Consider the following 24065-nt stretch of genomic DNA (forward strand, 5'->3'; position numbering starts at 1 on the left):
GAAAAAGGAGTAGTAGTACTGTGCTGAACTCCTATATACAGGATAGGAGTAGTAGTACTGTGCTGTGCCCATATATAACGGATAGGAGTAGTAGTACTGTGCCCATATATACAGGATAGGAGTAGTAGTACTGTACTGTGCCCATATATACAGGATAGGAGTAGTAGTACTGTACTGTGCCCATATATACAGAAAAAGGAGTAGTAGTACTGTGCTGAACTCCTATATACAGGATAGGAGTAGTAGTACTGTGCTGAACTCCTCTATACAGGATAGGAGTAGTAGTACTGTGCTGTGCCCATATATACAGGATAGGAGTAGTAGTTCTGTGCTGTGCCCATATGTACAGGATAGGAGTAGTAATACTATGCTGTACCATATAAACAGAATAGGAGTAGTAGTGCTGTGCTGTGTCCATTAAAACAAGATAGGAGTAGTAGTACTGTGCTGAACTCCTATATACAGGATAGGAGTAGTAGTACTGTGCTGAACTCCTATATACAGGATAGGAGTAGTAGTACTGTGCTGTGCCCATATATACAGGATAGGAGTAGTAGTTCTGTGCTGTGCCCATATGTACAGGATAGGAGTAGTAATACTATGCTGTACCATATAAACAGAATAGGAGTAGTAGTGCTGTGCTGTGTCCATTAAAACAAGATAGGAGTAGTAGTTCAGTGATGTATCCAAATATACAGAATAGGAGCAATAGTACTGTGCTGTGTCCATGTAAACAAGATAGGAGTAGTAGTACTGCGTTGTACCCATATACACATGATAGGAGTATTAGTACTGTGCTGTGCCTATATATACAGGACAGGTGTGTTAGTACTGTGTTGTGTCCATATATACAGGATAGGAGTCGTAGTGCTGTGCCCATATATACAGGATAGGAGTATTAGTACTGTGCTGTGCCCATATATATAGAGGATAGGAGTAGTAGTACTGTGCTGTGTCCATATATACAGGATTGGAGTAGTGGTACTGTGTTGTGACCATATATACAGGATAGGAGTAGTAGTACTGTGCTGTGTCCATATATACAGGATTGGAGTAGTGGTACTGTGTTGTGACCATATATACAGGATAGGGGTAGTAGTTCTGTGCTGTGCCCATTTATACAGGATAGGAGTAGTAGTACTGTGTTGTGACCATATATACAGGATAGGAGTAGTAGCACTGTGCTGTTCCCATATATACAGGATAGGAGTAGTAGTACTGTGCTGTGCCCATATATACAGGATAGGAGTAGTAGTACTGTGCTGTGCCCATATATACAGGATAGGAGTAGTAGTACTGTGCTGTGCCCATATATACAGGATAGGAGTAGTAGTACTGTGCTGTGCCCATATATACAGGATAGGAGTAGTAGTACTGTGCTGTGCCCATATATACAGGATAGGAGTAGTAGTACTGTGCTGTGTCCATATATACAGGATAGGAGTAGTAGTACTGTGCTGTGTCCATATATACAGGATAGGAGTAGTAGTATCGTGCTGTGCCCATATATACAGGATAGGTGTAGTAGTACTGTGCTGTGTCCATATATACAGGATAGGAGTAGTAGTACTGTGCTGTGCCCATATATACAGGATAGGAGTAGTAGCACTGTGCTGTGCCCATATATACAGGATAGGAGTAGTAGTACTGTGCTGTGCCCATATATACAGGATAGGTGTAGTAGTACTGTGCTGTGTCCATATATACAGGATAGGAGTAGTAGTACTGTGCTGTGTCCATATATACAGGATAGGAGTAGTAGTATTGTGCTGTGCCCATATATACAGGATAGGAGTAGTAGTACTGTGCTGTGCCCATATATACAGGATAGGAGTAGTAGTACTGTGCTGTGCCCATATATACAGGATAGGAGTAGTAGTACTGAGCTGTATGTGAAGAATTTTTTGTATTATTGAAAACTGATTTTCTGTAACTCTGGTTGTGGTACATTGGTTGGGACCCTTATTTTGTACTTCTCTCATGCCCCCGGCCACCTAATCCTCTATTCTCTTCTGTCTGTTATCACCTCCTGAGAGCTTTCTACCAAAACCGGGGAATGTGCTGATACAAAGTAAAACAATGTAACTTTCTGTTTTCCTTTGCTCTCGGCTTGGATTGTGTAACGATCTTTTATCTCGTCGCTTCCAGTCAATGTTGATTCTGACTTCTGGTATCTGGGAACTGTTTACTCCCCTCCGACTATATACCGAATATATTCTGTTACTGATTACAGAGGCTGCTGGATCAAGGTGAGAGCACCGAGACCAAATTATGTAATAACCTCCAAGTCTTCATGGCATCACAATTTTCCAATTACTTTCCAAAAAGTGGAAGATGCAGCAGATGCCGAGTCGCTCTGCACCTCACATGATGGCTGCACATAGGACCCTATAGATTACACTTCACTGGAACAATCCGAAGATTCACAAAGTAGAATGTGCAGGGTTTGCCCAAACAGCCAGAGACACTCAGAGACAGAAAGGGTTAGAGACAGAGACAGTCAGAGATAGTTCGAAACAGAGATAGTCTAAGAAAGTCAGAGACATTCACAGACAGCCAGAGATTGAGAGAATTAAAGAAAACTGGAGACAGAGGCAGTCAGAGAAGAGACAGTCAGAAACAGAGAAAGTCAGAGACAGTCAGAGACAGACAGACACAGACAGAGACATTCAGAGACACTCAGAGACAGAAATGGTCAGAGACAGTCAGAGACAGAGACAATCAGAAACAGCAGAGACAGTCAGAGACAGATAGACACAGACAGAGACAATCAGTAACAGAAACAATCAGAGACAGTCGGAGACTTCAGCCAGAATTTCATATTTCGCTAATTCCTGCTGGTAACGAGCCATTTCGGTGCAGGTCTTTACCACTGGCAAAGCGATGATTTTAGGGAAAAATCCAAGGGAAAATGGCAGCACTAGTGGCATTTAGAGGCTAACACCCGCGATCAATGCTGGGTAGGTTTGAGTGTGGCGAAGGGGTCCACTCATAACAGACTATAAGGGTAGTCCAAACCGACACAACACACTTCTAAGCAAGCAGGGTAGGCCGAAGTCAGGACTAAGGTGTGATGAAGTCTGTCCCCCGTAACTCACCCCTCTGAATATACAGGCAGAACCTTGGGTTACGTACAAGATAGACTCTTTAGGTTTGTATTTAAGTTGAATTTGTATGTAAGTCAGAAGTGGTTTATTTTAGAATTTTAACTCCAGAAAAAAAAAAAAATTGTCCCATTGACAATTGGATTTTCAAAATTTTGTGCTGCCATAGGAACAAGGATTATCAATAAAGCTTCATTACAGACACCTTACAGCTGATTATTACAGTCTGGGACTACAGTAAAGCATCCAGAGCTTCACTATTGGTCATAGAGGTCCGTCTGTAACTAGGGGTCGTCTGTGAGTCGGGTGTCCTTAAATCGGGGACCCCCTGTACTGTAAGTTCCTACATATATTTTAGTCTGAACACAGGGGAAGCCATAGACAGTGGCTGCCAATGTAAGCAAGTTGTCTCCGCGCCGTGCTACTTTCATCATTGGAGCCTTGGGGCTTCCGTCCTTGGTCTTGCCTCATCTATTCTTCTGGTTCAGGAGATATTATCATTTATCTAGCAGAGATTGCTCATCCCATTCAGGCAGGAATTCCTCTGTAAACGTGACATGAGCTTTGTACTGGAACAAATCAGCCTCCCAGATTCATTCTGTTTGCTGGAGTCTTGTTTGCTAAGAAGTCGACCGACCTTATAAATCCTCTCCCTCTGCACAGTCTCTGGTGGCATCATGGAGAGCGGAGCTGTGTATCTCCTCCTGCTGTCCTATCTCACCGGCTCCGCTGCACAACCACCGTGAGTACTTCTTACTTATCAAAACTAAAATTATTTTCTCATTAGGTCTAAGTGTACAGAGTAACAAAACAAAATGTGGAAAATTTATGAAATGTGAAGGAAGGAAATGGATTTAGGGTCTGAATTCTTAAAAGTTTTTGGGGTTTTTTTTAGGGTCAAACTGAAGAGTCATAACTTTTTTTATGCTTCTGTAAATTTGCAATTTCTTGTTGCTACTTTTGAGTTCCTTTTTATACTGTCATTTTGCATTACTCTAGGGGTCATATTTAGGGATTTTTTTGCATTCAAAGGCAAATTTACCTTCAATCTTACATGGTTTTATAGGGTGAATCCAACTGCCCACCTTCTGTTTTTGGTGAACATATAACGCATAGGGGGTCATTTACTAAGGGCCTGATTCACGTTTTCCCGACGTGTTACCCGAATATTTCTGGTTTGCGCCGATTTCCCCTTAATTGCCCCGGGATTTTGGTGCACGCGATCGGATTGTGGCGTATCGGCGCTGGCATGCACGCGACGGAAATCGGGGGGGGGGGGGGGGGCGAACGAAAACCCGCTGTATTCGGAAATACCGCTGCATTTGAAAAAAAAAAGTGTAGCGGAGCTTAAACTTACCGTCACTAGGAATAGGCTGGTGAATTTGAGTGCATTCCAGGGAACTTCAGCGAAGCGTCGGAGGAACTGCCTTAGTGAATCCCGGCCGGACCCGAATCCAACACAGAGAACGCGTCGCTGGATCGCGAATGGACCGGATAAATAAATCTGCCCCATAGTCCCTCTTGTATGGCAGAGGACTTTCACTATTAGCTATCCTGTGACCTACCCATCCCACTCCTCTTTTTTCACTTGTGTAATTTTTATTGACACTGAAGATGCGCGTATCTATACAGCACCAATATGGCCGTCTTCAGGCAAAAGACCAAATCTTTTCAAATTCCCTTTGGACAAATCTTGTATATATGATAATAACAGAAGCGTAATGGATCCATTGAAATATTGATTGAAGTCCTGGACCTCATTGGTTTGCATTTATTTTGGATAGGCATCCGTTAGACTGTTTTATCAAAAAATAAATTTGGGGCCATCAGGGAGTGATGATCCTCCTCTCAATGGCTGCCCCTGTGGTGGTGGCAGGTGCTGTTGAGTGTGACCACAGGTAATTTAAATGCTGCTGGCAACTTTTCCAACAACATTTAAAAAGTTACTGCCCCCGATCTGTGCCCGCAGTGGAGGGGGGTTGAGCCAAACTCGGGGACCCAAACCGCAAAGTTTAGTATGAACATTGCAGTTTGGGTGTGCTCATCGCTCCCAGCAAAAGAAGGTCAATTCTAGACCCAGGAACACTTCCCTCTAAAGTTCTTCACCCACAAGTGACTTTGTCCTTACAAAATTTCTCCATGTATGTGTGGGATTTACTGAACCACTTGTGGGCAATGGGCCTAAGTCTTCAGACACAAATGGGGGATGTGTCTAGTAAGGGAACCCATCAGCAGCGTTACATTACCCAGGGCTGTATGTACATGTGTGCGGTCACTTCACCCACTCACAGATTTTCTCCATGAACAGATGCACTTTGATCACTCCCAGCGTCCTCCGGGCAGACACCATGGAAACCATTGTACTGGACGGACACAACTCTGGATTTGAGGCCCAAATTAAAGTCCAAGATTTTCCATTAAAGAAACAGTTATATGTTGATAGCACCGTCTTTGTAAACAACAGCAATGATTTCTTGGGAACAACCACAATACAGGTAAGTTATCAGTACGGAAAAAAATGGAAGGTTATTGAATGGGGATTTCTATAGACACTGGGGCACATTTACTAAGAAAAGTGCATTCTGTACTATATGCAGTTGCCTGTGTATAGTGCAAGGGGCGCCATATTTCTGACGCACGTTCTTCATGAATCTAGCGCCTCCCTCCACTGCCCCGACAGAGTGCACCACTTTTTGGTGCACCTTTAGCTTGGGGCTTGCAACACATTTCTGTTGGACTTTGCTTGATAAATCTGGCGCATTGGAGTGCCCCCTTCAGTGCAGACACTTCTTAAATACCTGTGCAAGCAGTTTTCACTGAGAAGAACATGCAAAGTTCAAGTGCATAGTGAGAATACAGCTTTTGCAGCATAACATATACCCACCCAGCCTGCTCACCCCTCCCCTCTCCATAGGAAATTGTGCTGCACGGCCATTGTTACGGCCAAAGACAGAGCAGGATCTATATAACGTATAGCGAACCCAGGCGCCATAGCCGTCTATAGGGACATATATCCCTCAAGAGAGGGAGTATTTATCCCATAAATATTAGTATTTATTATTACTAAGAAAGTCTCTGAACTTTCATGCTCAATAATTATGCAATAAAATATTTTACCTCCCACAATGTCACCTTTTAAGTCTTTGTGGCGATGGAGACAAAGTTTTGTCCAGATATCATAAGGTGTCAATTGTTGACATCAGTATAGAGATTCTCGTTATGTCAGAAGTTTTTTTGTGTTGTGTATGTGCTTGTGTGTTGCCACATAAAATAAGTGAATAATGTAACTTTATTGTTTCGCGAATAAGATTAAATCTGAGGATCTCCTGACTCAAGCAAAGAAAACCTATTATGTATCTGTGCAAGTGATATCAACCAACTGCAAACTGGAGAAGGTTCTCCTCATGTCCTTCCATAGTGGATACATCTTCATCCAGACTGATAAAACTATCTACACCCCAGGATCTCAAGGTAACAAACAATTGCTGCATTTTTGTACATCCCTTGGCCCAGGACAACATTTGCTTTCCAATGTACTTGATAATAATACAGGCAGTCCCTGGGTTATGTACAAGATAGGTTCTGCAGGTTTGTTCTTAAGTTTAATTTGTGTGTAAGTCGAAACTGTATCTTTTATAGTTGTAGCTCCAGACAAAAAAATTTTTTTGCCCCAGTGACAAATGTCCTTTCAAAATTTTTTCTGTTTTGGGACCAAGTATTATCAATAAAGCTTCATTAAAGACACCTTACAGCTGATCATTGCAGTCTGGGACTAGTGTCGGACTGGGTTTCCTTAAGCCCACCAGAGAAAATCAATTTGGGGGCCCTCTGGGGTTCAGTATTGGGTTGAGCCAGGGCCAACCGTAGGATCCTCTGGTACTCTGGTGGGCCAGTCCGACACTGTCTGGGACTATAATAAAGCATCCAGAGCGCTTCACCAGAGGTCACAGTGAGCAGAGGGGTCCACCTTTAATTAGTTGTCGTCTGTAAGTCGGGTGTCCTTAAGTGGGGGACTGCCTGTAATCTTTAGTTATATAGCACCATCTGATTCTGTAGCGCTTTACAGATTAGGCAGGAATATATACAAATAAAATAAGACATTACAGAATAAAAACAGTCCTAGGAGTCCTAGAGTGAGTGCCCTGCTCGTAAGAGCTAACTATCAATGAGGAGGGAGGGGGTAGGGGCACAGAAGGTATAAGAGATTGTATAATGGTCCAGCCATTATTCATAAAGGAACAGAATAAAAATAATTTAATAAATACATTATGCTGCTTGATCCAGTAATTACTCAATATGTTATCTGGGGCTGCAAGGTCAATGTGACTGCAGAGAAGCCTATAGATTGGTATCTGGTGTCTACTGGATAACAGATGGGAGAAGGACAACTTTGGAGTAGAGTTTGGAGATTTCAAGCAGTTAGAGAGTGTGATAGATCTGCCTAAAGAGATGGGTTTAAGAGCACGTTTGAAACTTTGAAGGTTGGGTATTGATCTGATAATCCGGGTTGGAGCATTCCAGAGAATTTATGCAGCTCGGGGAAGTCCTGGAGATGAGAGTGGGAGATTTCAAATAAGTAAAGAAAATAAGCTAAAATCAATGGTGGACGACGAGCACAGGCTGGCGGAAAGACTCTGATGCGGTAGGGAGGTGCAGCATAGTGCAGAGCTTTGTGGATTAGGGTTATTATTTTAAACTGTTGCAAAAATACTATAGTAAAATGTAGGTTTATATGATGCCATCTTATTTCTGATTTTAGGAATCTTAGCTCTAGTTAACTAACTGCCAAAACCCTTGGTTTTCTCAGTCAATGCAGCTCCCATTGAACTGAATTAAAACTTTATTAATTAGTATGTATCTTCTCTATACAAAAATAGCATCAACACGGAGTGTTTGGCAGTGAGAGTCCTGCTTAACCCCCCCACACATAGAGATTGGCAGTGAGAGTTCTGATTACTCCACCCACACATAGTGATTGGCAGGGAGAGCCGTGATTACCACACCCACATGTAGTAATAGACAGTGAAAGTCCTGATCACCTCATCCACACCGAGTGATTGGTAGTGAGAGTCCTAATTACTCCATCCACCCACATAGTGATTGACAGTGAGAGTCCTGATTATCCCACCCACACACAGTGAATGGCTGTGCAATTCCTTATTACCCCACCCACACACAGTAAGTAACAGTGAGAGTCCTGATTACCTTGTCCACACACAGTAAGTGACAGTGAGAGTCCTGATTACCCGTACACACACAGTGATTGACAGTGAGAGTCCTGATTACCCCGCCAAAACTGTGATTGACAGTGAGTGTCCTGATTACCCCGCCCACACACATAGTGATTGACAGAGAGAGTCCTGATTACCCCACCCACACAGTGATTGACAGTGGGAATCCAGATTACCCCACCCACACACAGTGATTGACAGTGAGAGTCCTGATTACCCCGCCCACACACAGTGATTGACAGTGAGAGTCCTGATTACCCCTACCACACACAGTGATTGACAGTGAGAGTCCTGATTACCCCATCCACACACAGTGATTGACAGTGAGAGTCCTGATTACCCTGCCCACACATAGTGAGAGTCCTGATTACCCCACCCACACACAGTGATTAGAAGTGAGAGTCCTGATTACCCCACCCACACACATAGTGATTGGCAGTGAGAGTTCTGATTACACAAACATGACCCTCAATAACCCCAGAATGGTATCCAAAAAAAATATATAATAGCTGTTATGTATAACTTAAACCTCTAAATGAAATTTACACTCAATTCAAAAATATTGATGAGGTATAAATAACCCCTATGATAATATATAGCTGTCTAAGTGGGTAGCAAAGACGTTATAATTGCCATAATAACAAAGCTCCACACACACTCGGGGGGTACCATTCACGGGGTGGTAGGTAAAAAATAGATGTCACCTCCAAATAAGTCACCAGACCCTATGATATAAACAAAATGTCATCAATATATCTGGACAGAGATGATGGCACCATGACAGGAGAATGATCAAAAAATTCCTGCTCCTGAAAAAAGGGGTTACCCGAATGGGGGGGGGGGGGGCAGCCTGTGTGCCAATGACTTAGTCTCTTCATATAAATTCTCTCCTCCAAACCATTCCCCTCTCAATGCACATGACAGGGAGAGGGTAGTGAGCTGGATGAGTCTGGAGGACAGGAAGTGAAGACAGAGGAGACTGAGACACAAGCTTCTCTGCTGGCCCTCCTCCCCAGGACTAACCACACACTACTGGCAGGGAGCCAGGTAAAATGAAATAACGTTTTATAAAGTAGTGGCAGTATTCAGAATGCCGACAAAGCCATTTTTAATATCAGCATAGAATAGGATTCTGAAACCTGTCGCCAGCTAAAAAACTAATTGTGGTGTCAGGGTCGCTAATTAGGTAGACATGTTATATATCAATTTCTCCCAATCCTTACTATATTAGATGATCTTGTATCTCACCAGTTATGTATCGTGTTTACCCCCTGAACTACGTCTTGAAGCCAACAAAGCAGAGTGTGATATTTGAGATATTGGTGAGTCTTTACTGTGACCTTTCACGATCCCATTCACCTATTCCAATATTTGTTTGTCTTGTATTTTTTAACATGTTTTTATCTTGTTTTCAGAACCCGGAGGGTGTTGTTACTTTCAGAAATCAATGGGTCCCTGATAAATTGGGCATGATCTCAAAGAATTATGAGCTGCCTGAACTAGCAACGTACGTGAAATGTCAAACATGACCAATTGGTTAAGCTGAGTCTTGAAATGTTCACACCAAATGAGATAAATGTCCTATAAAGGTCGTATCGTTTCACTTATGCTGACCAAAATGTTTTTGGTTAAACCATTAATTTTTGTTCACTCCTGTGAAACCTTAATGTGTCTGCTCGACCCTAGTGCTTAACTTTACTAGTACTTTTCTAGTATTTGGGCAGCATGGTGGCTCAGTGGTTAGCACTACAGCCTTGGGGTCCTGAGTTCAAGTCTTATCCAGGTCTGCAAAGAGTTTGTATGTTCTCTCCCTGTTTGTGTAGGTTTCCTCTGGGTCATCCAGTTTCCTCCCACACTCCAAAAACATACTAGTAGGTTGATTAGATTGTGAGCCCCATGGGCTGTGCAGTGCTGCGTAATCTGTGTGCTTTATATAAAAAAAATACAGGAATTATTATTAATACTTTTACAACAACTTAAAGAGGGCTGAGCCCTCTCCATGCACGTTGAGTGTTTGCTGCAAATTACTGTAAACACTCACCGGTAACACCCATGGTCAGTGCTAGCACCAATTTCAGGTGTAAACCCTTTGATCGCCGCCGGCAAAGCTGCCAGTGGTGATAAAAGCCCGCAGGCTTAGATCATCGGTCCTCATGATGTAATCTGTTGCTATGACAGCCTCGGGTCTTACAAAGTGCCACATTGTGATACGTGATCGGTAAAATCTCCATATACTGCCATACAGTAGTATGGCAGTATATGATAGGAACAATCAGACAACCTAGGGTTAAAGTACCCTAGAGGGCCTGAAAAATAGTAAAAAAAAATATTTTCAAAAGTAAAAAAAAATAAATTAATTAAAAAACTAAAAATTAAAATCCCCTCCCTTTCCCATGACCTGATTTAAAAATAACTAAATCATGAACAGGTTAGGTATTGCCGCATCCCAAAATATAATAACAGTTATTCCAGCGTTTAACCCATAACGCAAAATCACACCCAAATGTCCAAAATGTTACTTTTTCGCCATTATGCATCATATAAAAATTTTGTGCTCAAAAGGCCACAGTCCTCAAAATGGTAGCAATAAAAAACATCAGCACCGGAGTATAAAATAGTTATTAGCGCCAGAAGATAGTAAAATGAAGAATTTTTTTTGTGTACAGAATTTTAAATTTTTTTTAAATGCATTAAAACACAATAAAACCTATAGAAATGTAGTATTTCCGTGATCGCACCGACCCAATCAATAAAGTAGACATGTTATTTGGGGCGCTCAGCCATAAAATTCAAGCCCACAACAAAATGTTGCAAATGCGTTTTTCAGCCAATTTTACTGCATTTAAAAATTTTTCCCGCTTCCAAGGACAGCCCCTGGAATATTAAATACTGTGACTATGAACACAGCTCTGTACATGGAAAAAATAAAAAAAAAATTATGTATTTTTAAATTTGGGGAGTGAAAAATGGAAACGCAAAAACATTAAAGGAAACCTACCATCAGAAATCTACCTATTAAGGTGGATCTACCTATCTACCTATAGGATATACCTATGATGGTAGGTGGCTAGTAACATGCTGAGTCCATATCTGTTTTTACTAGAGAGGAGTGAGCACACTCGACCGAGTTTGATGCTCGTTCGAGCAATAGCATACTCGCAACTGCTCGTTGCTCGGAGGAAATGGCATCTCCCGCCGTTTTGATTTTTGGCGGCCAGAAACAGAGCCAATCACAAGCCAGGAGACTCTGCACTCCACCCAGCATGACGTGGTACCCTTACACGTCGATAGCAGTGGTTGGCTGGCCAGATCAGGTGACCCTGGGATAGACTAGCCGCTGCCCGCGCTGCTCGGATCATTCTGTGTCTGGATGCCGCTGGGGAGAGAGCTGCTGCTGGTCAGGGAAAGCGTTAGGGTGTTCTATTAGCTTACTGTTAGGCAGGAGTGATTCTACAACAACCCAACAGACCTTCTTAGGGCTACAATATGGTTTTTTTTTTATTTGCTTGTGGCTGGGCTCGCTGGCACTAGTAGTGCAGCTACTTCCATTGTGACGAATTTGCAGGGGGACTTGCGAACGTCATTTTTGGCTCTTAGTGACAAATGCTGCCCCTGCTGTTTCCTGTCCATTTCCGTGGTGTTTCCATCCTTTTCTGAGGTTTCCAGGATTTTGGCCAAGCTTCCCTGTGCAGAGCTTTGGTCCCATTGAAAAACGGTCGAGTCTCCCATTGACTTCAATGGGGCTCGTTATTCGAAAGGAGCACTCAAGCATTTTAGTGCTCGCTCATCTCGAGTTTTTACCTAAGTACTTCCTGAACTACACTTTATCTAGCTAATATGCTTTCTATCAGCAGGGGCTTCTGGGCGTGGATTAGCCGTTCCTCCCACTACCTGGAAAGGCTTCTTCATGCCCCAGTAGCCTCTGCTGATAACTAACATATTTGCTAAATAAAATGTAGTTTAATTTTGAAATTTTTGAGGATTAGGTAGAAATACATTAGAGTTTAGCGTTTTACCAGCCAACCACCATCAGATCTATCTTAATAGGCAGATTTCTGATGGTAGGTTTCCTTTAAAGGGTTAAGGAGGAATTGGGAGCAATTGATCTTTAATTGTATATCTTTATCTATACTGTATAGTGGTGCAAATGATGAGGGATTGAAGATGTTAAACCTGTTTAAAGGGAACCTGTCACCAGGAGACCCATTTTTAGCACTCCTCCAGTCCCCACAGAGCATAGTACATACACTGCCAAAGTGTTTTTGTATAAAAAATAGGTTTTACAGAAAAAAAGACATGTTATATAGTACCTTGCTGTGAGACTAGGCACTCGTCCCCTGGGAGTGGCTGGAAAGTAGCATTCTCCCCCCCTCCCCACCACTGGTAAACCGCTCCTCCATGTGACCTTTTCAAATACATGAAAACACCCATCACTTTCTTAGCGACGCCCCCTGCTCCTCTACAGCCAATCCTGAGTGAGGGGAGTTATTCATTTATTTGAAATGGTCACATGGAGGAGCAGTTTCCCATGGGTGGGGGGGGGGGACTACTCCTTTCCAGCCACTCCCAGGGGACGAGAGCCTAGTCACACAGCAAGGTACAATATAACATGTTTTTTTTTTCTGTAAAACCTATTTTTTATACAAAAACACTTTAGCAGTGTATGTACTATGCTCTGTGGGGGCTGGGGGAGTTCTAAAAATGGGTCTCCTGGTGACCTAATAACCCTAATAAAGCATTTTTTGGTTTGTCCTAATAAGGAATCAGCCCATTTCGGGAAAGCCGGAAAATGTAGCATTTGTCCAGGTCATCCATTGGCTCTCCAAATAACCTAATTGATCAAATAAATACCAGTTGTCTAGGTGGAGCTAACCCTTTCACAATCTCGATTAAACCTCAGGTAAATGACCCTCTTTGGGCTGAAAAATGCTAAAATAGTACAAGTCAAGGTCGGAGCGTTGTGTATCTTGGTTGTTCAGGTGGACGCACTCTTACACATCGTGAGCTTTAACCTTGTTCTGGGGTTTCACTTTAGATGCATAACCGCATAAATATCTATTGGGCCACTGTACTATCTTATTATACATGTCTAGATACTGATCTCGGTTTTTTTCCTCCCAGAACTGGCATTTGGAACATCACTGCATTCTATGACAGCTCAAACGAAAAGTTCACTGCACATTTTGAAGTGAAAGAATATGGTAAGAAGATATTTTTTTCTAGTCCAATGGATGTCGAGAGTTCCTAGCAGGACCCGTTTAAGACAAAGTGGGGACCTGGGCAAAACTAAAAATGGGACCACAGAATAAAAGAATTTTATGAACAGTCACAGTCAGTAAGAGGCTCCTTTAGCCCTGCACAATAATAACATGTTGTAGTTACACACAGTAGTAGGTAAGAGAATGGGGCAGATTTTCTTACCCGGCCCATTCTCGATCCAGCGGCGGGTTCTCTGATTCGGGTCTTCTGGCAATTCAGTATGCCCGATGTCCAACAAGGTGTCGCTGCTGCGCTGAAGTCCGCTGGACTTCACTGAAGTTCACCAAGCTATCCTGGGTGCAGGTAAGTGCGTGTCCAGCGACACATTTTTTTAAAAAAAATACGGCGTTTTTTCCGAATCCGTTGGGTTTTCCGACGGCCACACCCCCCCCATTTCTGTCGCGTGCATGCTGGCGCCGATGCACCACACTTAGATCACGTGCGCCAAAAACCCAGGGCAAATCGCACAAATCGGTAATTTTGGGGAAAACCAATGAAAAAACGTGATTTGGGCCCTTAGTATTCTAGGAGAATTGTATAGGAGATGGAGAGATGAGAGGTAGATTGATGATAGGAGATAAATATGAAAGACAATAGATTTATAGATAGATGATAGATTTGTAGATGCAGAAATATAAAGTAGATTATATATAGATAGAAAGATATATGATAGATATATATGAGAGATATACACAGTAGAAGAGAGATAGAAGATCAATTTATAGATTGATAGATTAGATAGATAGATAGATAGATAGATAGATAGATAGATAGATAGGAGATAGATGATAAGCATCATCACCCAGGCATCCAACCAAGGGGTATTAAAAGAACAATACATCCTCTGCCCACAAATGTCCACCCCCAGGGGGCTCCTTCAGGACAGGGGGCCCTGGGCAAATGACCAATTTGCCAGCCCCTAAAGCCGGCCCTGGCTCATAGGATTACACCCATGTCATCCAGATTTTGAAATCCACCGTCATCAAAAATGAACACATTTTGAAAAACATGGAATTTTTTTTTTTTAGAGCTTCATATTACTGAACCGGCATTTACGGAAAGTTCTGTAGATGAATTGCATTTTGCCTTTTTGAGGGGGAAAGTGGGAGGACTTTAGTAATATATATACTACATTATTTCTGTTAATCTTTTTTTTCCCTCCAGTGCTACCAAGTTTTGAAGTTAGTATAAAGGCGGAGAAAGGTTTCATGTACATTGACGATAAGGAATTTATGGTAACAATTGAAAGTCGGTAAGTGAAGCATTCAGACTAACTTAAAGACTAATGTTATGGATTGGAGACGTTGGATGATGTACGGTTGGACCAATTAAAATAATGTTCTCGATGATCTGCAAGATATATAATTTCCACATGTCCCGTTATATGATTAAGAGTGGTCTCCAGATTTTGAAAAGTATAAAGTGGATAGACCCATCCATTTGATGCTATAAGGGTTTTAGAAAGAGCCAAGATAATCTATGGGTGGAGAATCGGGACTACCGGAAAACAATGGTCCATTTCTATACTTAGTAATCAATATGAAGATGCATTTTATAGGAAAAGATATGGAAGACAATGGCTCTAAAGCTTCCATACAGTCCAATGTTCTGGAAACCTTGTGATATCTATAAACAGCACAATTTCAGAATAATTTATCCTGGTCAGTGCAGTATAGGGGACTGGTTGGACTAGGTTAGAAGCCATAGACATGGGTCACTGATATACAACACCCTATTGAGAGGCAGGGACTATAGGACTGGCAAGGGTCATCTATCTATATACTTAGACATCTCTATCAGTCTCCCAGTCATTGGATGGAGATATGGGGGCAGATTTACTTACCCGGTCCATTCGCGATCCAGCGGCGCGTTCTCTGGGGTGGATTCGGGTCCGGCCGGGATTCACTAAGGCAGTTCCTCCGCCGTCCTACTGCGCTGAATTTCCCCGAGGCCCGCTGGAATGCCCTGAAGTACACCGGCCTATACCTGGTGATGGTAAGTGCAAGTTTCGCAACACATTTTTTTTTAAAATGCGGCGGTTTTTCCGAATCCATCGGGTTTTCTTTCGGCCACGCCCCCCGATTTCCGTCGCGTGCATGGCAGCGCCGATGCGCCACAATCCGATCGCGGGGAAATCGCCGCAAATCGGAAATATTTGGGTAACACGTCGGAAAAACCCAAATCGGGCCCTTAGTAAATGACCCCCATGGTGTACATATATGACCAGCACTCCCTTAATACTCCTCTGTGCTCCCTCCACTCATTTTTTTGGTAGGTTGAAGTTTTAGTGGTGGGGTTCCAAAATACTGGCTACAAAACATTATGTTTTGACATAGATATTTGGCCTCTATTCTAGTGGGAACTGGTGACTATTTTAGATAGATTTGTAGCTTTTCATCCACAATTAACCTGAGGTCTCTCCAATCTTTAGATACCTGTATCAGAAACCGGTTAACGGGAAAGCCTTTGTTATCTTTAATCTGAAGAAAGAGGATCAAAGAATAACTCTCACAGACTCACTACAGAGAATCGAGGTAAAAAAAGTTGCGATTTAGGGAAATTCCCACCATAGTAGGAAATGAAAGTAAAACAATTTGCTGAAATCACTCAATAATTAATCACATTATTTAAAACATAAATCTTGAAATGAATGAAGAGAATCATGTGCAGTCATGAGATACAGAAAGGTCACCCTCTGTGAATTGTGTTCTGAGGGGGATAAAAGAATTTAAAAAATCTGTGAAAATTAGGTAAATTCATCCCGAAATATTACAAAACCGATCCCACTAGGTCAGTATTTATTTATCAAAAATGAAGTCAAAGTGTCCCCCATGAATCAATATGTTATATGACCAGCCTTACAGTAGGAACTAGTAGCCCTGAATTATATTATTAATTCTGGAGGAATTCAGGAATCTCTTCTTTACGACATTGCTTCAGCTCATTGAGATCAGAGTAGCTGATCCCACAAACCATTTATATGACTGTTCATAGATGAAAGAATAACACCCGGCACTTCACCAAGTTATTTCTTCCATGAAAAACCCTTTATTTCAATAGCTTCTCACATCATCCATTAAAAACACTTGTCAACGCGTTTTGGCCAAAACCTTAGTCCTGATCTGACATATGATGGTACTATTGCTCTATTTAAAATAATCCGCCCCTTACATCTGGTTGGTGGGGGCGTGGACAAACTGTGATAGTTAAAACCAACTTTAGACTACACATACAAAAAAAAAAACAAGTACCATATGCTTTCAGTTGCTGAAAGTAGATAAAAACAGTATAATCATGTGGGACTTGTTTTTGTTTTGTATGTGTAGTCTAAAGTTGTTAAGTTTTGCAGGTTGTCTACTCCCCCACCAGCCAGATGAAAGGGGCAGGTTATTTCAAATAGAGCAATAGTCCCATCATATGTCAGATCAGAACTAAGGCTTCAGCCGAAACGCGTCAATCACTTTCCTTGTGTTTTAAATGGATGATATGAGAAGCAATTGAAATAAAGGATTTTTCATGGAAGTGCTGGAGGTTATTCTTTCATCTATGAACAGACCTCGAGTTTTCCATGCACCGAAGGATTGTTCTGGTGACAGGACGTGTCTGAGCGGGTGTCTACACTATTGCAAATTTATATGACTGTAGGTTGTGGTCTGGTTTCTTACAACAACAACACAGTTTTCTTTCAGACATTTTGTTGTAGATTCGCTAGGACTCATGTGACCGTTGTCCTTTTTCATGACCCGGCTTTGGCCAAGTTTTAGCTGTTGGATAGGTGGCCACAAATTTCAGTTCAGAGTTGTCTCAATCTCAAGCAAAACCAAATCGACCCCCTTATCATACGCATCACACTCACTATGGGGGAGTGTTGGCATAAGCTGTTTATCCTGAAATACTGTTTGGGGTTTTGCCAACTATGATGGTATGTATAAAGGCTGAACTTTCAATATATATTGTATTATCATTATTGGTAAACCAGTTTTCTGGTGTACAAGGTAGTATGTAGTTGCAATGTCTGGTGGAAGACCAGGAAATTGTCACTTTTTTCTAATCTTGCCACTTTTTGAAGAGTGGCCATGATGGGGTAGGGCACAGTGTGGGCTCAAGACGGATCACTGGGATACTGGCACTGGTTAGAGCATCAATTTGATTCCCAGAATACTAAGAGGAGAGAAGCCCTTAGTATTTCTGGCATTTCATGTGCCAGTGCACAATGAGCCCGTCTTAAAATATTCCTACGATTATCTGAGGATTCTTATGGATTGTGGAAACCACTTTTTCCGGTGACCCCTCCTTACAAGTCATAATTTTACCTGAATATGTAATATAATATCTGAGACCTCTAGAGTCTGAGGTTTGGTTCTTGTTTGCTTTGCAATTACACTGAGAATTACAGGGTTTAACATTCTGGGATGTCCACACCTGGGAAAATTGTCACCTATCTGGAGTATGATCATTTTTTCATGGCGGTGTTAACCATAAATTTGACATTAATCTGTTTTCTGCCTTACACTGTGGACTTCAATGGGACTTCAGGACAACTGTCCCTTAACGCAATGAGGGTGAATATAGTTCTTGCTGGGAAAAGTTCTTATGGGGCACCTCAAAGAAGATCTGGAAGAAGGAAATCCGATAAGTCAATGTTTAATGTATAAACCCTAAAACTACCCTGCATGTACTTGTTTTCTGAGTGAATATAATTTGCAATATTGTGTTAGGGTCTATGTAGTATTTCATCAGATCTTTTAGAAAAATGTATGTTAAAGGGGTTTCCGATGGTGGTTATAAGAAGCAAATGCCGTGCACCAGCTCAGGGTGAGCTGGTGCCGGCGCTTACTTTCATTATGTTTTTAAACCGATATAAAGCGTTTAGACGCTTCATTAATCTTTATATACAAGTAACTTCACTGCACCGTGGTCCGTGCTCGGCACACCATGCACTCAACCACTTCCTATTCAGGCGCACAAAGTGGTCACGTGCATGGTGCGCCGAACACGTACCATGGTGCGGTGCAGCCACTTCGTATATAAAGATTAATAAAGAGTTTAAACGCTTTATATCGGTTTAAAAACATAGCGAAAATAAGCGCCGGCACGGCATTTGCAACTTATAACCACCATCAGAAGTGGTGGGTTTCCTTTAAGACGAGACAGTTTAGAACTCTCTGTGAGAACCACCTATGGGCCAACCACCACTTGAAATAATATACTAGGACCCAAACAAGAGTGGAACTCCTAATGCAAACCAATGTAATACTAGGAAATTTTGAGTAAGTGTAGGGGTTCAGAATGTAAATGGTTGTATGGACTATCTCTCAATCCACAGGACCCTTGCAGTGCTTGGACAACTACTACCAGGTGTCCACACAGATTAAAGTCAGGGACATATGCATCAATTTGGAAGCCCTCACATCCCACGTGTTCCTGTTCTGGTTACTTTGCCTTTAAATCCTTTCCTATGTTTTGTTTTATAATTGTTTAGATTACTGACGGAAAAGGAGAAGTAAAATTACTGCGTAACCACCTAATAAAACCTTTCAACGATCCAGAAATGTTGCTGCAGTACAAAATCCACGTTTCGGTGACAGTCATCACTGACTCAGGTTAGAATTTTGACCATTATAGGAATGTAATTAATTTCAAAATGTTAATGAAAAATGAAAATTAAATTTCTTCATGGATGTAAAATCTAGATATATTTTAGCTACTAACCTTGATAGATTAAAAGGGCTTTAACATATTATTGCAAATGTAAAACAGTAACAAACATACGGTCCACTACCACATCCCATCTTCCATCGCACTAATACCCAACAACACCACAGCTCCTCATGCGGACAAGTGTCATCTGTTCTCCTAGGGAATTTGGAGTAAGCAGAGAGGTTCAGAAAGTATATGGTTACAAAGATTGTCTCTCTTTCCGATTTTGCAGCGCTTGGGCAACCTCTACCAGGTGCATATTCGGAAATTTGGAAGTACTAAACGCCCTCCCTTTGTGTGATGTGGCACTACCTTATTTCGGTCAATTGGTCATCCCAACACTAAGTCACCCCTGGTCACAGCTGATCTATTGAGTTCTATCAAGAGGGATACATTGTGATTAGTTTGTTAAGGAAGTAATCCAACAAGCAGAGAACCCTTTGAGGGAGCATGCTTCAAGATGTTTTGGAGGATAGTCGGTTTTCCGAATACTACAAGCTGGCATTGTGTATTGGATAGAATATATCAGTCAAGAATAAATACATTGAATAGGAGAGAAATACATTATTTTTTTTCCATTACAGGCAGCGACTTTGTGGAAGCTGAGTTGAACGACATTTACATAGTGAAATCTCCATATAAAATTCTCTTCACCAGGACATCGAGATATTTCAAGCCTGGAATGCCATTCGATCTCATGGTTTGTAATTCCTTTTCCCTTACACAGTGGGGGTCATTTATTAAGGGCCCGATTTGCGTTTTCCCGACGTGTTACCCGAATATTTCTGATTTGCACCGACTCTCCCTGAATTGCCCCGGGATTTTGGCGCACGCGATCGGATTGTGGCGCATTGGCGGTGGCATGCCACGGGGGACGTGGCCGAACGAAAACCCGATGGATTCGGAAAAAACGCCGCATTTAAAACCAAAAATCTGTCGCAGAGCTTGCACTTACCTTCACTCAGCCCGAGCCGGTGAACTCCAGCGCGTTCCGATGCTTTTCAGCGCAGGCGGAGGAACTACCTTAATAAATCCCGGCTGGACCCGAATCCAGCGCAGAGAACGCGCCGCTGGATCGCGATTGGACCGGGTAAGTAAATCTGCCCCAGTCTCTACAGTACAGAATGACCTGGTCTCCAAAATAGTACATGTGGTCTACTCTACAGTCTCTAATCTACAGAATTAACAGTCTGATAATCCATGCAGAATGTTAGGTTCATCATGCCTTGGCTTACGTCGTAGGGCAAAGGTCAGCGCAGGCAATACACATTTTTAATTATCATTTTTGCTTCCATATAGGTTATGGTAACCAATCCAGATGGATCTCCTGCAAAAAACATCCCGGTGGTGGTTGAAAACCAAGACAAAGTAAATGGTAAAACCCAAGACGATGGAATATCGAGACTAAAATTGAATACGGCGCTGAAAGACAAATCTATGAAGATAACCGTGAGTCTTTTATTGCTAGTCATACTATTTTCTGGTTCATCACAGAAGTATTTTCCTATATATCGAGCCAATTTCTACCCAACTCTGAAAGGATTCAAAATTTGATAGCAGTTTTATGGGAGGCAGAAACGCTAGCAATGACCACAGGCTGCACTGCAGCCTACGAGAGGATTTTCTCAATGGTGAACAATGATGTTAGCAATGAACAACAATGATGTATATTTGTTTAGACATTTGATGGGTTCCTCAATAAAACGTAAATTTCTATAAACTAGATATGTTATTGTCTGTGTTTAGTATACAGATGAAGTACAGCACTAGTAGGGCGCAAACCATGCCATATAATATTACCAATACTGTGATATTCTCAAACTATTCTTTCATATCAATTCCTCATAGGTAAAAACAGCTGTTCCTCAGTTACACAACAACTTGCAGGCATCTGGAGAGATAACCGTGACCGCATATACACCAATGAGCGGACAGGACAATTACCTCCACATCGGCATTGAAAATAATGTCCAAGAACCCAGAAAACAATTATTCATAAACTTTAATATTTTTAATAGCGATGCCAAAGTCCAGAGTCAGATCACACACTTCACCTACCTGGTAAGTGAATGTCAGGAAGAATTGCTGCCTAACCACACTGACTACTAACTACAAAGAGGTTTCAGTTTGGCCGACACCACTTGGATATCAAAGTTGCACGACCAAGAATAGTTGGTAGCAGGATGGTCATAGTCAGGGCAGATCAGATTTGCCAACATACAAGTATCAAATTCAAAATATTTTTTTTCAGTATTTAATTTTTTTTTAGCAGATCTTTAAATTTAACACATTCTTAAAACTTACATAAACAAATACCCAACAGATGCCTTCTCTACCATGTGCCCGAGAGTAGCAGGAGAACTGTCTCACTCCGAGTGACAAAGCCCCCATAAATCCAGAAGAGGCAGCTCTTTTTTTTACTAACGAAGGAGGTACAAGGACTGGCTTCCAAAGCCTGTTCTTCTCAAAACCCATCCCCCAGTATACCCTAGTATGGTGATGGCAAACTTTTTACCGAGTGCCCAAACTGCAACACTAACATAACAATTTATGTCACGGTTTGTAACGATATCCACGACCTCTACGACACCAATATCCTTGAAAGAAGATAAGGAAGTTCGGATTACAATTGTAGCTTCCCTCCAGGGCCCCTGTACATGAAGAATCATGAGGACTGGAGCAAGAGCACCAATAGCTCCATTCCGACCCTGTCTATACCGTCTCACTTTTCATAAGGAACCCCAGGTTGTGTCACTTTAAAATAGCACAAGCTGCATGATTTGGGGTTCCTGGGCCTGTAGAAAGATGCTTTGAGTCCTGTATGGTGAACTCTGTTCTGGGGAGACGGCCTGCATGCAATTGGAAAGGGCTTTGACTGCCACCTCGAGCATGCATGCTATAAGTTTTCTACCACTGCCCAGCAGTAAACTGTGTTAACAAATCCTATCAGTTCTGTCACGACAGAGGTGGCCAAGGGGGGGGCAGAACATATTAAGTGTCCAGCCGTTTTTTGAGATGGAAAAATGTAAAGGCTAACCAAGTTCCCCAAGTGGATCGTGGTACCTCCACACACTACCAGGTAGTAAGGGAAGAAAAAATTAGAAAAAAACACACAGTCATCTATCCCCAAGCTCCAAATAGGCCAATGCAACAGTTTTCCTTAATGACTGAAACACTGCAGCAAAAAGGTCAAAGGAGACCAGCTAGCCATTAGTGAAAGATACATAACCTCGGGGGCAATGTCCAGGTCACAAATATTTGACAACCAGCCAGTAATTCAAACATCAAGGTAGAAGAGACAAGATTACTGCTTTGTTTGATGTAGAAAAACAGAGGTAGGTTAAGACCATCATGGGCCCTGGGCTGTATGAATAGTATAGCCCTACAAGTCTGGAATCACTTCCTACCGCTAATCAGTTGGTACTAGAATCAGCTTCTTGGGAACGGAGGCCACATGTTGATCATCAATAGCAATATCCTGTTTCTTGGTGGAGACAACTTGATCAGGACAGCTCTTGGTAAAGCCCCCTGTGGTAGCAATTGTGTAGTGACTCAGGTGGGGGCGCTCTGTAGACCATACAAGTACAAAATATGAGTAAATAAATAAAAATAATGTCCTAGTACAAGCAATACCACACCTAGGTCTTCTGCTGGGATCTTCACACTGAACTCCTCATTGCACTGCCTTTTTTCATAGAGAGAGAGAGATTGATTTTTGTTTTGTTAACCTATTTTTTCCAGATCCTAAACAAGGGCCGAATAATGAGGGCGGGAAAAATGAAACGGACAAACCAAGCCCTGGTCACCATGCAGCTCTATATAACTGAGGACTTCATGCCATCTTTCCGTATTGTTGCCTATTACTTTGTTGACAAAGAGATAGTATCCGACTCCCTGTGGGTGGATATGGTGGATAGATGTATGGGAACGGTAAGATAATAAAACCATTAAGACATGATTGGAATTCTTTGGGGTTATATTCTTTCGGGAATATATTTCTCTTCGTGGTTAAATGCCTTTTCCCCCATAATTTTTTCTAAACTCTTGTTTCAGTCATATTTGCAACCCCATCTATCAACTATTAATAACCTGCGCATCTTCCCCTCTCTTATCTCCTCATCTGCTGCCATTTGTACAGATGGTTGTAATTGAATGGCATCAATATCACTAACATCCAGAATTTGGCCAAAATTCTCACCTCAACCACACAACTCCCGCTAATAATATAATGAAAATAAGGTGCATAAATATGACTTAGCCTACAAAAAACAAGACCTCTAATAGATACTGCAAATAAATACATTTTGGTGGGAAATGTGTAAAAAATTTTAAGCAGATTTTATAAATATTTTACACTCTACAACTCTTTTACCTAGCTGTTGCTGAAAGGCGAAAGGGACTCGGGAAGGCCACAAGATCAAATAAAACTGACTTTGCAAGCGGACGTTAATGCCACTGTTGGACTGGTGGCAGTGGATAAAGGTGTCTTTGCATTAAACAGCAAATATAAGCTGACTCAAAGCAAGGTAAGGACCTGTATATATTATTGTAGGAATGTATTAAGACTGGCTTTTTAAGATCTGGTCTGTCGGATTCACTAAAACGCCCCTAATCTCTGCTGGGTCGGACTTTATAAATTGGTTGGTGGTTGTCCATTCTGCTGGCTTTCGGGTGGAGACTACAGTAAATGCAGTGGCCCTGGGATTCTTGTCTTTGCCCACCCCGTTCTCTGCCCGTCATGCACAAAGTGGTGTGTGAGACGGAAATGCCT

At 41.9% G+C, this 24065-nt stretch overlaps 1 protein-coding gene across 1 annotated transcript in view; it reads left to right on the plus strand.

The window, feature by feature from the left end:
- Positions 1–3619: 3619 nt before the first annotated feature.
- Positions 3620–24065, plus strand: part of LOC140128236 (complement C3-like) — a 76779-nt gene continuing 56333 nt past the window's right edge. The window contains exons 1-14 of the mRNA XM_072149792.1: positions 3620–3846; positions 5413–5599; positions 6413–6575; positions 9587–9657; positions 9751–9842; positions 13457–13536; positions 14759–14846; positions 16026–16128; positions 19077–19197; positions 19879–19994; positions 20594–20743; positions 21143–21355; positions 23036–23224; positions 23671–23820. Coding sequence (XP_072005893.1) covers positions 3782–3846; positions 5413–5599; positions 6413–6575; positions 9587–9657; positions 9751–9842; positions 13457–13536; positions 14759–14846; positions 16026–16128; positions 19077–19197; positions 19879–19994; positions 20594–20743; positions 21143–21355; positions 23036–23224; positions 23671–23820 — 1788 coding nt within the window. The 5' untranslated portion in view covers positions 3620–3781. The remainder of the gene's footprint in view (positions 3847–5412; positions 5600–6412; positions 6576–9586; positions 9658–9750; positions 9843–13456; positions 13537–14758; positions 14847–16025; positions 16129–19076; positions 19198–19878; positions 19995–20593; positions 20744–21142; positions 21356–23035; positions 23225–23670; positions 23821–24065) is intronic.

The sequence above is a fragment of the Engystomops pustulosus genome, chromosome 4, assembly GCF_040894005.1.
Source record: "Engystomops pustulosus chromosome 4, aEngPut4.maternal, whole genome shotgun sequence".
NCBI lineage: Eukaryota > Metazoa > Chordata > Amphibia > Anura > Leptodactylidae > Engystomops > Engystomops pustulosus.